The sequence below is a fragment of the Podarcis melisellensis genome, assembly GCF_964234715.1.
Source record: "Podarcis melisellensis genome assembly, chromosome: 2".
NCBI classification, from domain to species: Eukaryota; Metazoa; Chordata; class Lepidosauria; order Squamata; family Lacertidae; genus Podarcis; species Podarcis melisellensis.
The window spans coordinates 22,358,455-22,371,592 of NC_138529.1; the positions used below are offsets into that span (position 1 = coordinate 22,358,455).

The window sequence follows — 13,138 nt, forward strand, 5'->3', positions numbered from 1 at the left end:
TCCGTGCACAGAAATCTATTTCTGCCCTGTGCCAGTTCTGCATGTGTTTATTCATAAGCCCCTCCCACCCATTCAGACTCATTTCCCCATAAATCTACGCTGTTTACTCTTGTTTTTAAAAGCCATATGAAAATTCCTATTTCAATTTGTACTCAAACACATCTGTGATCCTAAAGTACACAAATATTGTGCTTTATCTCAACATGCAACACATTTCTAAACACATTCTATGTTTAAACACACATTTAAAGGATGCAGTTTGGTTTGTTTATGCAGCCAAATCTGTCAGCTAATTACATTCTGATCCATATAATAATTGGAAAGATGCAAAAATATATCCGTTTGCTTAAAAGTGACGTTCTCATCTACCCCATCTCTATGGATACTTATTTCCAGTTAAGTTACAGAGTTAGCTGAACGTTGTGATAGAAAGGTCGTGCCTTGCTTCCATGGAAAAAGGGGGTTGTTCCAGATTATCTCTGTGCTACAAGGAGATTGAAACACCTGTCTGCTATCCTCTTTGCTGCTTAAAGTGGAAAGGATTGATCTACAACTACGTCACACTGTGATGCTGATGTAAACAGCTGCCCAGCCTAGCAGGACTATTGGAATGGCTTCCTGTCTCCCTTCCACATGTGCTCATGAACTCTTGATTTTCCTTTGACAAAGAAACCCAGGAAGCAACGCAAACAGCAAAGGCTTCTCCCATACACAATGTTTTGATGCAGTCCTTTTCTGAAGATAAAACACATGACCTCTTTTCTCGTCTCTGAAAAGCCAGTGTTAGAATGAACACGCATAAACACATAAGAAAAGATAACCACCTACTTAAAACATTGACTGTTGATTCAGATGTCAGCTGGACATTCATTGGCATGACGTATTCTATCGTGAAGCACCTCCCACGTTCTTCACCTGGAATGGGAAAAGCCCATTTTACACTTTTTGGGGGAGCAAAGGCATCAAGCCCCATACTTCCCACCAGGATCCCCTGCGATGGTTATTTGCTTCTTTTAAACCATTCATACAATTGCAAATTATGTAATTGGTGTATTTACTTGTCTAGCGTGGCTAAGGGCCCTTTAAAATATCACAAGTAAAAGAACAGAAACCAAGCAGCCCGATTTTAAATATTGCTTAGAAATATGTAAACTCCACTGATATAGCAATAGCACAGGTTTCATCTTCATGACAAGAGTATAATGCAGGGGTCAGCAAACTTACCACGCCTCGGGCCGGTGTCTCCAGCGCCGATCGTGCGGCGGGCCGGAGAGCGGGGGAGCGTGTGCCCATACGCATGCCTACATGCTTTTTCTGGCACACTTCCGGGTCGGAGGAGCACCAGAAATAGCTTGCACGCATGTGCACAGGCCTCCTCCGACCCGGATGTGCACCGGAAATAAGGCTTGTGCATGCACAAATAATGCTTCCACAAGCGCACAAGCTATTTCCGGGGCTTCTCCGACCCAGAAGTGGGCAGCCACGCAGCGCAGCACCGGTAAGAGCAGGCAGTGGGCAGCAGGGGGCGTCGTGGGTTGGATAAACAAGTCCCTCAGGCCTTATCTGCCCTGCAGGCCTTAGTTTGGGGACCCCTGGTATAATGAATGGATTGTGCTCAGAGGTCAATGTATGCACCTCATTCCTCTTCCAAAGCCTGCCATGGTTTGATTGTTGGTGGATTTACAGTGCAATCCTAAAAATATCTACTCCGAAGTAAGTCCTATTGGATTCAATGCAGGCAAGGGTTGTCCTGTTTGCTAAAGGACTTTCACTTGCATCCCTTTCTTGGTACATCCTTGTCCCCAAACTGCTCCAGAGCATTGGGAGAACCCCAAAATCAGATCTGGGGGCATACAGGCAGAAGAGAGGGAGGGAAAATTTCACTACACAAAGATATGTCCCTGCAGGAGAACTCCATTAGCCAATGGCAGTGGATAATGTGGTCACTGAGACCACATAACATTAGTCCTGAGAGACCTACAATGGCTCCCAGTATGTTTCCGAGCACAGTTCAAAGTGTTGGTGCAGACCTTTAAAGCCCTAAATGGCCTCAGCCCAGTATACCTGAAGGAGCGTCTCCACCCCCATCATTCTACCCGGACACTGAGATCCAGCACCGAGGGCCTTCTGGTAGTTCCCTCATTGCAAGAAGCGAGGTTACAGGGAACCAGGCAGAGGGCCTTCTTGGTAGTGGCACCTGCCCTGCGGAACACCCTCCCATCAGATGTCAAGGAAATAATTAACTATTTGACTTTTAAAAGACATCTGAAGGCAGCCCTGTTTAGGGAAGTTTACAATGTTTAATGCTGTATTGTCTTTTTAATATTCGGTTGGGAGCAGCCCAGAGTAGCCGGGGAAACCCAGCCAGATGTGTATATATATATATTTGAGCCTACGCAAATCCACATAGTGAATTGCACATGTGAACCAATCCAGTGACTCACTGGAATATTCCAACAACTTCAAAATGGGCCACCTGTCCATTCTCCCCACCCCCACCCCAAGGTGGTGGAAATTAAAACTGTGCACATATCCATGCATGATATAACTGGAATATTTCACAGACCTTAATTCTAAATTTAATCAAAATGCACAACTCACAGGACTCAGAAACCTTGACTAGCCACAGGGACAGCGAGCAAAAACAGATTCACTTTTCAATAAAGCACAGTACCTGCCAAAAAGCAGACCCTCCAGAGCCCAGAGTGCAGAGACATCTTGATTTCAGCACTCTGGTTTTGGGGCAGGATAATCCCTTCCTCCAGGTACAGCCAGTAGTCGGTGCTCACAGCAATCCCCAGGAGTCCCAATCCGCACACGGCAAACACGCTGCTAAGCAGAGTCAGGGCCTTTCTGCCACAGGTGCTCATTCCCAAAAGCATCAGGGTCCGACGGGACAAAAGAGAACTCCTGCACGGGCAGAGAAGAATACAAGAACTGTTAGCAGTGAATTGGGGACATTACATGCACTGAATGAAACAGAAATTTCCCTCCTTCTGTGCACGCTTTGATATCAGAGTTATCGGTGGGGAAACAGCACAAAAGCCCCATATAAGTTGAAAATGAATGTGGCACACCATTGTCATGTCCCTTCGTGTCCAGGCATAGGCAAACTCGGCCCTCCAGATGTTTTGGGACTACAGTTCCCATCATCCCTGACCACTGGTCCTGTTAGCTAGGGATGATGGGAGTTGTAGTCCCAAAACATATGGAGGGCTGAGCTTGCCTATGCCTGCTCAATGCAATGCGCTCTAGGTGGGGCTACCTTTGAAGGTGACCCAGAAACTACAACTAACCCAGAATGCGGCAATGAGACTGGTGACTGGGAGTGGCCGCTGAGACCATATAACACCGGTCCTGAAAAACCTACATTGGCTCCCAGTACATTTCCAAGCACAATTCAAAGTGTTGATGCTGACCTTTAAACGGCCTCGGTCCTGTATACCTGAAGGAGCATCTCCACCCCCATCGTTCAGCCTGGACATCTGGGTCCATATGGAGTCATAGTATTACATATAGTAACATAGTATAGTCATAGTATTACAATAGTATCCCAGTGTGGCATGGTGGAAAGAGGATAAGACTAGAGCTTACGCTCTAGCCACTAGGCAATACTCTCAGCCCAGTCATCTCTCGGCCTATTCCCCACCCCCCATTCATTCATTCATTTATTCAGCCTTTATTGGCATAATTTAGACAATAAAACCATAGGAGGAAAACCATCCATGAAAATAATGGTAATCCAGACATATTAAAGACATAAAACATACAAAAGACTCAATAGCCACCATTAAATAAAATTAAGTAATTTTAGATTTGACTTTAAAAATCTTGGCTAAATATCCTGATACAATCTCAGTAGTTTCGGGAATATCATCCCCCAACAAATACTGGATTACAGATTCTTTGCAATTTAATTTACAGGGCTGGGGTGAGGATTTTTTTTTAAAAAGTGGGGGCAGGGAACCACATACACTGCCTTGAGCTGCCTGGAATAAAGGCAGGATATAAATATAAGAGGGGTGGGACTTTACATCAGGAGGAATTTGACAGAGTAATCAGCCGATTGCTCCATCAGTTCTCTGCTTGTCTGTTGGAACAATCTACCCACTCTTCCCCTTCTATTTTGTTCTGGGGTTTTTTCTCACACTCTCCCCACCCCCAGCCAATTTAGACAATGCACTCAGGGGGCTTAGAGAGGGAAGAAGCCTCATAGTGGGAGTGAAATTCCTTGTAAGGGGCTTCCACTAGCACAGGGGTCCCCAAACTAAGGCCCGTGGGTCAGATAAGGCCCAAGGGATTCATTTATCCGGCCCGCAGCAACCCCACCGCCCACTCTTACCGGCGCTGTGCTGCATGGCTGCCCACTTCCGGGTCAGAGGAGCACTGGAAATAGCTTGTGTGCATGCGCAAGCGTTATTTCTGGTGCACATCCAGGTCAGAGGAGGCCCGTGCACATGCGCACAAGCTATTTCGGTGCTCCTCTGACCCGGAAGTGTGCCGGAAATACAGTGGTACCCCGGGTTAAGTACTTAATTTGTTCCATAGGTCCGTACTTAACCTGAAACTGTTCTTAACCTGAAGCACCACTTTAGCTAATGGGGCCTCCTGCTGCCGCCGCACCGCCAGAACACAATTTCTGTTCTCATCCTGAGGTAAAGTTCTTAACCTGAAGTACTATTTCTGGGTTAGCGGAGTCTGTAACCTGAAGCGTATGTAACCTGAAGCGTATGTAACCTGAGGTACCACTGTAGTGTGTGGGCACGTGTATGGGCACGCGCTCCCCCGCCCTCCAGCCCGCCATGCAATCAGTGCTGGAGACACCTGCCTGAGGTGCGGTAAGTTTGCTAACCACTGCACTAGCAGTACTGAGAGGCTTGCCTAAGGCTGCAATTCTACAGGCACTTACTAGGGAGCAAGCTCTGTTGAATGTAGTGTGACTTACTGCACAGAATTGTGCTGCCTGGGTGCCTAGCGAATTTGTGGATTTGAGGCGAGACTGAACACTCATCCATTACATCAGCGAGAGAGAGAGAGAGAAGCCGTTTGCCAGGCCACACTGCAAGCTTTCAAGATGCTCAGAGTCCTTTTATCATCACTGGACTGGTGATACGTGCACAGTGAGACAGCCACCTCTCACACAGGATTCGAAATCCCGCTGCCTTCGACTCTGACAAATCTCTCCCTTGGCGGATTCTTGATGTGGATATTATGAAGATGTGGGGCTCAGCAATGCAGTGTAGCATGACAAATTACTGTGGTAGTGTCCCCCCCTTCAATATATATTTTCCTAGCACTGCCATTTGGCTTCCCGTTAATTAGCCCTTTTTGGCACTGGTTCAGAGAAAAGCACACAAAGTCTCGATACTCTGGCATGTGTAACGTGCAGTTTGTGAGCTGCACCTCTGTCCTTTCTCTGCCGGAACAAACACATAACTCTCCTAAATAATAGGAAGCAGCCACACAAGTCCTTTAGAGAAGCAATCATCACAATGTCACGTAAGTTACTTACGAAGCTGTACTTAAACACACAAGAAGGCAGCCCTCACCCTGCAGGGCGTATGGTCCAATGTAGACCCCAAGTTACCAGAGGCCTTCTCTGACCAGGAAGCTTTGAAAGTCAGAAAATGGATGCTGATGTAATGCAGGGCTCACATCATATTGGACATCACCTGCTTGAAATTCCTACAGAGATCTCAAGGTTTCCATAGTCAGTACATTCATCGGGACTAAGTGTCTCTGGCTATATGGAGATGAAGAGGGATTGTCTGCTAAAGGACAGAGCTGTGTGAAACAGCGAAGGGGCTCATTAGGGGCACTTGCTATCAATATGAAAAACAGGACACCTGATCGATGTGACAGTCACCTCCAGGCTTGACTATTGTAATATGCTCTATGCGGGGCTGCCCTTGAAGGTGTCCCAGAAACTCCAGTGGCTGCAGAATGCTGCAGCGAGGCGTCTCACAGGGTCCCTGCCATGGGAGCATATTCACCCAGTGCTTTTCCAGCTGCACTGGCTCCCAGTGGAGTACAGGGTCAGATTTAAGGTGCTGGTTTTGACCTTTAAAGCCCTTCATGGCCTAGAACCCTCATACCTATGGGACCGCCTCTCCTGGTATGCCCCGCAGATACCAGGGCATACCTATGTCCCGGGCCCTAAGGAAGTCAGATTAGCCTCAACCAGAGCCAGGGCCTTTTCAACACTGGCTCCGGCCTGGTGGAACACTCTGTCTCATGAGACCAGGGCCCTGCGGGATCTGATTTCTTTCCGCAGGGCTTGTAAGACAGAGGTGTTCCGTCTGGCCTTTGGCTTGGAATCAACTTGATCCCCTTCCCCTCTATCCTTTTTCCTTTCTCCTTCTGTGATGGAACTCTTATTTGGGGACTTCCTTGGCTTTTTTTCTGGCCCATGTAGGATCAGTCTGGATAGTTGGCCTGGTGAAGATTTGACATTTTCATCTCCAAAAAGTTTTTGATTTGAGTTTCTACTGAAATGAGGCTGCATTTTAATGTGGTATTTTAATCTTGTTTTTAAGCTGTATTTTAATCAATTGTTTTATACCTGGTGTTAGCCACCCTGAGCCTGGTCTTGCTGGGGAGGGTGGGGTATAAATAAAAATTATTATTATTATTATTATTATTATTATTATTATTATTATTATTATTATTATTTTCAGCACTGGCTGATCCAAGTTGTTTCTGGGTCCGATGTTGACAACCCACTTGCAATTCAGTTGCATGCAGCTGACCCGATAACAACCCAGCCACAATAGAGAACAAACAGGTGGCACTCTGAGGACGGCCTGCCCTTGCACACACCCCTCTTGCACGCCCACATCAACAGCAACCTAGCTGAATGAGACATGACGAGGTTGAGTCATGGACATCTGAAAAGCACCTTCAGTTGGTGGCAATACACCACTGTATCCCTTAGGAACTGTAGATTCCCTGGGAGCATATTGGGATGGAGGAGCTCAACCGAAAGATCAGTAATGGCAGACAAGTTTCTTTCCTAAAAGAAGTGCCTGTCCAGCACGACTGACTTTACTCTACAACATTCAGTCTCAGAAGAGGATTGGGTACCTTTTAGCCTGTTGGGTGTCCCCTGTCGTGAGAATGCACCTTGTAATATGTTCCAGGCTACAAAGGTAGAGTGAAGGCTTTTTAGCAGAGAAAAACAAGGAACTTTCCAAATGCCAGAAGCTCTTCTACAGGTCAAAATTCAAGCCATATGTACTGTACCGGGAGCAGTAAGTAGGTCAAGGCATGTCATTAACTCCTTTTCACAACCTCAGTTATACGTAGAGCTGGGGGATTGGAAACAGGAATGGTCTCAAATAGGGCTGTTACAAACGTAATATCTATCCATCATAATAGTCAGTCAACCCCAACATGGATCTACATGCTGTACTGTTGTGCTTCTTCAGTGAGCTTGATCCAAAAGCCACAACATTTGGTCTAATGGACCAGCCTTTCCCAAACCTTTGCCCCTCAGATATTTTGTACTACAACTTCCATCAAACCTGAGCTTTGGCCATGCTGGCTGGGGCTGATAGGAGCTGTAGTCCAAACCATTGGGAGGGTACCATATTTGACAGTGGGTGCGACCATTACACAACTGGGAAGATGACCATGGTTCAGGAATGACTCTAGACCTAACTTTTAGGCACTTTCCCATCATCTAGGGCAAAGAAGATATTACTCTGGGATACCATTACATAAGATATCATTGAATCACAGCTGAGCACAAAAACAAAACAGAGGAGGGACTGACAGTCGAAAAAACCTGGAGCTGGTTCCTAAACAGAGGAGGGAAGTGACTAATTTTGAAAGTACAGAGCAGGAAGAGTCGGAACATATGCTGGCAAACACCTTGTTTATGAAATTCATCATTTATGGCGGTAACGAACAGTTCTAATCTCTCAAGGACCAGAGTTCAATCCCATATGCTGATTGGCCACAGTGAGAAGAGGGTGCAGGATTAGATGAACCATTGGCCTGATCCAGTCAGTTCTTCTTATGATCTTATGTTCTTAGTTTCAATGGATCTCACCAACCACTGGGCGACCCACACAAACTATGGCAGTGAGCATATTTTTCTATATTATTTCCCAAGGTTTCAGCACTCAGCAGTAAGCTCTTTATAAACTACTTTCCTTTTACGACCCAACCCTTCTATTTTCCTCATTTCTAGCATTTAATTTATTTCAAGAATTTCTATGCTGCTTTTTAGCAGAGAGACCTGTTCTTCAGTTCTGGCATGTGCAAGCTGGAATCAAGCTAAGAGGGAAGTTTCAAGTTCACAGTTGGCAAATCTGCTAATTGCGACAGTCAATGCACACTGGATGACTTTTTTTTGAAATTAATCACTTGCAAATGTATGCTCATAATTGATAGCTTTGGAGCACCCCACCCCCAAAGCCCCATCTGTGTTCACTCAAAAATAAACCCGACAAAGTTCTTAAGCACGTTCCTTTCTCCCAAGAGGCAATTTCCATGGACACCAGTGAGACTTATTTCAAAAGAGTTGTGTTGAATAGTGAGGTGCCAGTTCCTTCTGCTTAGCACAGCTGGCCCAATTTCAGGGATGTAATTTTCAAGCAAGTACCTATGAATGTTGGAGGGTGGCAAGGCCATTCAACACACCCCCACATGTCAATCAATAAAAAACTTTTCTTCAAAACAAATATGGCTGTTACCAGTTTGTGCAACCTCCATAGGTTCCTATAAGCCCTGGAGCATGGTAGAAGAACAGCAGAATATAATTAACACATAGGACTTGCCCTTATGGTGCTTAAGTGCAAGAAAACTGGCATAAGCACTTTATGGCTTTCACTGTAAGTAACTTTCATTACATAGTTTTTAGGCTAGAGAGATTTATGTCAGATCCAAGAGGGTGATATACACATATAGTACAGTGAAGCCCAGATACAAGATTATTCAAGCTAAGCTCTTTAAAAGAACCCACTCTGATTAAGACAAGGGCAAAAAATTAGCTTCAATATGAGCACCACTTAGACCAGTCAGGGAAGACACCAATTTTTAGACTTTGAGGGAGAGTGGAACCGGCTGCATGTGAAATGCTCAAACTTGGAGTAAGGCAAGCCAGCAATCATTCTACTACATAATCTGAGATCAAACAACACAATAACCACTTATTTGCAAAATGGCCTAAAATGCCATCAAAATAGTAGCTGGAGGATTTTCTCCTTGGGGAGTTCCTTCAGCACATCCCACTTGATTTGCTCTGGCCTATCACTTTTTAAACTCTCCTAAGCAAAATATTTGGCCAAAAAAGGAATTTTCTTGGTAGTTTGCTCAAGTCAGGTACAGGCAAATCTAAATTGCCTGTGAGCTAGAGAGCACAACATGTACAGTATTAATGTATACAAATAGTACTGATGTCACTGAAGTTTGCTCTACCTAGTTCTGAATGTGTTTTTCCAGCACCATGCTGCTCATCATGAATCGTGTGGCATCACCCCCCCCCAAAAAAAATATTTATGGCTCAGAATGTGAAATGAGTTTCTGTGAGAATCTGTGCATTGAGTGGTCAGTGATCGGAATGCCATGTGTTCAGAGCCATCTGCTTTGTAGACCCACGTATTCAAGAATCTAGAACCTTAAACCTCCATAGAAACACTCCGACTGCTGTGACCAATGCAATCAGACCCTGTCTAAGCTGTCTTATTTGATGTGCATGCCATCTATTTGAGTCAGTTCTCTCCATCGTCTCTTACAATGGTTGCTGTTCCCCATCCAGATCTAAAACCCTCTCTTGGGAGGGGGGAAAGGGATAGTTGAATCTCCAGAATGGTTCTTCATAGAGGCCACTTCTGGGAACCAGAAATTCCTGAGATCAGAGCAGAACCTGGGACTCAGAGGAGAATACACCAGCGAGATGTGAAATGTCACTGACACAAACTACAAAGGAGCTAAACCCAGTCTCAGACCCTGACACCAAGCCTAAGCTCTCAACTTCTCAACAGGAACCCTTTGAGCTAGAGACCCCCAACCTGGAACCCTAAGATAGATTCAGCCAGATTCTCATAAGAGATCATGCACCAAGGGGCCTTGGGCTTCCCAGTGCCTGCTCACCAGCACAATCCATGCACAAGGTAGGAGCTGAGTGAGAGACGATGAAGTGCTAGACCAGAGGGCTTCTTCAGAAAGTGGACAGAATCTGGGAAGGGTAGTCTGGCCCAAGAGGAATAAAAGGTCTCCCTTGAGCTCCAGACCCTCAACAGAGGAAACTGTATGATTGGAGCTATCCAGGGTCCTGAAAATGCAGCATTTTATCAGCTACTTACATAAACTGCCCTCAGGTGCCTGCAATGCTATGCCCCATAGGTTCCCAGATCATGGGTAGGAAAACTAAGGCCCGGTGGCCGGATCCGGCCCAAACGCCTTCTAAATCCGGCCCATGGACGGTCCGGGAATCAGCATGTTTTTACATGAGTAGAATGTGCCCTTTCATTTAAAATGCATCTCTGGGGTATTTGTGGGGCCTGCCTGGTGTTTTTACACAACAAGAATGTGTGCTTTTATTTAAATTGCATCTCTGGGTTATTTGTGGGGCATAGGAATTCATTCATTCCCCCCCCATATAGCCCCCCCCACAAGGTCTGAGGGACAGTAGACTGGCCCCCTGATGAAAAAGTTTGCTGACTCCTGCTCCAGATTATGGGAACAAGGGCAATACAATAGGGCGCATGCACATGACAAGAGACCAGAGTAGATCAATTGAGGCTTTATAAGATCACATTGGTGTGATTAAGATTACAGGCTAAAAAGTGGAAGTGTGTGAAGAAGAAGAACACTTTCTTGTTTTCTATAGTCTGTATTTTAAAAATCTTAAAATAACCCTTTAAGTAAGAAGCAAATGACATAAAAGTTTGCTCTTCCAGTGGAATCATACCTACATGTTCTATTTCCCAATCCCCTTGCAACAAAAAAATATGTTACTGGTTGTGACTTTTCTCTTTGTAGATTCCTTAAATGCTACGTGCATCTGCAAGGCTGCACACATACAATATTTATGTATTCTGCTTATCAGTTACTGATGATAAAATAATGCAGCGAAGGCAAAAAAAGGGACAGCCATAACGGCACACAAAAGTGTCAGGAAAAAGGGTTTGCAAATCAGAAGGAATATGTAACTATTGAAGGGGTTGTCAACCTGGTCCCTACCGCCCACTAGTGGGCATTTCAGGATTCTAGGTGGGCGGCGGGGGGGGGGGGTCTACAGCACAAGCTGAAACCTGCTTCCATTGAGCACTGGTGGGCAGTAAGGAAATTTTACCATCAAGAAAGATGCATTAGTGGGCGGTAGGTATAAAAAGATTGACTACCCCTGAACTGGGACGCGGGTGGTGCTGTGGGTTAAACCACAGAGCCTAGGGCTTGCCAATCAGAAGGTTGGCGGTTCGAATCCCCGCAACGGGGTAAGCTCCCATTGCTCAGTCCCTGCTCCTGCCCACCTAGCAGTTCAAAAGCATGAAGTGCAAGTAGATAAATAGGTACCACTCCAGTGGGAAGGTAAACGGCATTTCCGTGCACTGCTCTGGTTCACCAGAAGTGGCTTAGTCATGCTGGCCACATGACCGGAAGCTGTACGCCGGCTCCCTCGGCCAGTAAAGCGGGATAAGCGCCGCAACCCCAGAGTTGTCCACAACTGGACCTAATGGTCAGGGGTCCCTGAACTATTGCATGAAATGTCTTTGTCAACAGATGCATTTGTGCATGCACTAGTGGGTTTTTTGTGGTGTTGGGGGACATGTTACTCCACACTCATTTTTAACACCTTCCCATTAACTTGCCATTGAGGTGCTCCTCACTTAGGAGAGAGTTAAGTTCCATGTTGCCCCATGCAAATCTACTCTAAACGTGAAGAAAAGGTGGGTCCTAAGAGAGAAATATCATGTTAGCGTGCCCAGTGCTCCAGTTACCAATTAGGGAACATATCCACTGACTTCTATCCCACTGTCAGGATGGCATTTTCATTTACATTCTAAATGCTTACAGAGATCCAGCAATGCTACTTTGCCTTCAGTGCTTTGTGCTAACTCAAGCCTGGAAGTGCTAGCTTTAAGCAAAGGCTTTAAGAGAAGCATTGATGCAGGAAGGAAAGCTGAAAGCCCTAAACTAGCATGAAAAAAACCCCAAGAGTCAAGTGGGAGAGAGATGGGGAGCAGACTGGCTGACAGCTAATCATCTGAAAGCCGTCTTCATCCCAAGATCACATAGTCGGAGGGTGAAAGAATTACCATCTGCAATGGCCCAGATACTTTCCAATAATGTTTCTGCAGTGTGTGTTTTTTTTGTCCTCGCTAAGTGATACATCATTTCACTCCCACATTCCAGGATCACCGTTTGCTCCCTGCATCTGAACTGCCTCTCCTAATTTATTCCATTTATTTCCACAGCTCAGTCTGCTTCCAAAGACTCTATTAGCCACCAAGACCACCACATTTTATTTACTTAGATTCATTGTCCTTTCTTATCCTAAAAAAGGAGGCTCTTTCAGAAAATACCAGTTAATTTATTTCTTTCAAATTGCGTTTATATTCTATTTATAGATGTAAATAAAGAACTAACATTGTTATTAGATGCTATCTTTTATGAAGTCATGTTTTCCTACGTTTCTGGTTGTGTCATCAGAGGTCATGCTACAGTCTTATTCCTTTGTATTTTGTCTTAAAGTACAAAAAAGTATTATTATTTTTTAATGTATAGAATTAGATAAAAATATAACTATAAAAATGGCTCTGAAACAGTCCCAAGTGATTGGTAGTCAGAGCACTGAAGATACAAACTTTTATTTTTCTCCCAGGGTTTCTGTCTCTCCTGCACAGGATAGCTCAGTTGGTTAGAGCATGGTGCTTATAATGCCAATGTGGCAGGTTCGATTCCCGTATGGGGCAACTGCATATTCCTGCATTGCAGGGGGTTGGACTAGATGATCCTTAGGGTCCCTTTCCTACTATCCAAGTCTATGATTCTAATAAATTAGTATCTAGAACTAGGAGCTTGTATCTCTCTATGAAGTGGTAATCACCTCACCTATAGATTTTTGTTTAAAGCAAATGAAATAAAATAGAGCCAGTCACTCCATTATAAGCATAATGATTTGTTCTGG

The 13,138-nt window shown here is 45.0% G+C and overlaps 1 protein-coding gene across 3 annotated transcripts in view; it reads right to left on the reverse strand.

Annotated features, from left to right (window-relative positions):
• The window catches only part of CACNG5 (calcium voltage-gated channel auxiliary subunit gamma 5), a 56,367-nt gene that overhangs the window by 11,290 nt on the left and 31,939 nt on the right, over nucleotides 1-13,138 (reverse strand). For 2 of the 3 annotated variants that reach the window (XM_081899890.1, XM_081899891.1), the window contains exons 2-3: nucleotides 2,675-2,910; nucleotides 829-915 (exon numbers count right to left, since the gene is read on the reverse strand). In XM_081899890.1, the coding sequence (XP_081756016.1) occupies nucleotides 829-915; nucleotides 2,675-2,910 (323 nt within the window). Of the gene's footprint in view, nucleotides 1-828; nucleotides 916-1,224; nucleotides 1,430-2,674; nucleotides 2,911-13,138 lie in introns of those variants that run through there. The other variant, XM_081899892.1, reaches the window with a different exon arrangement.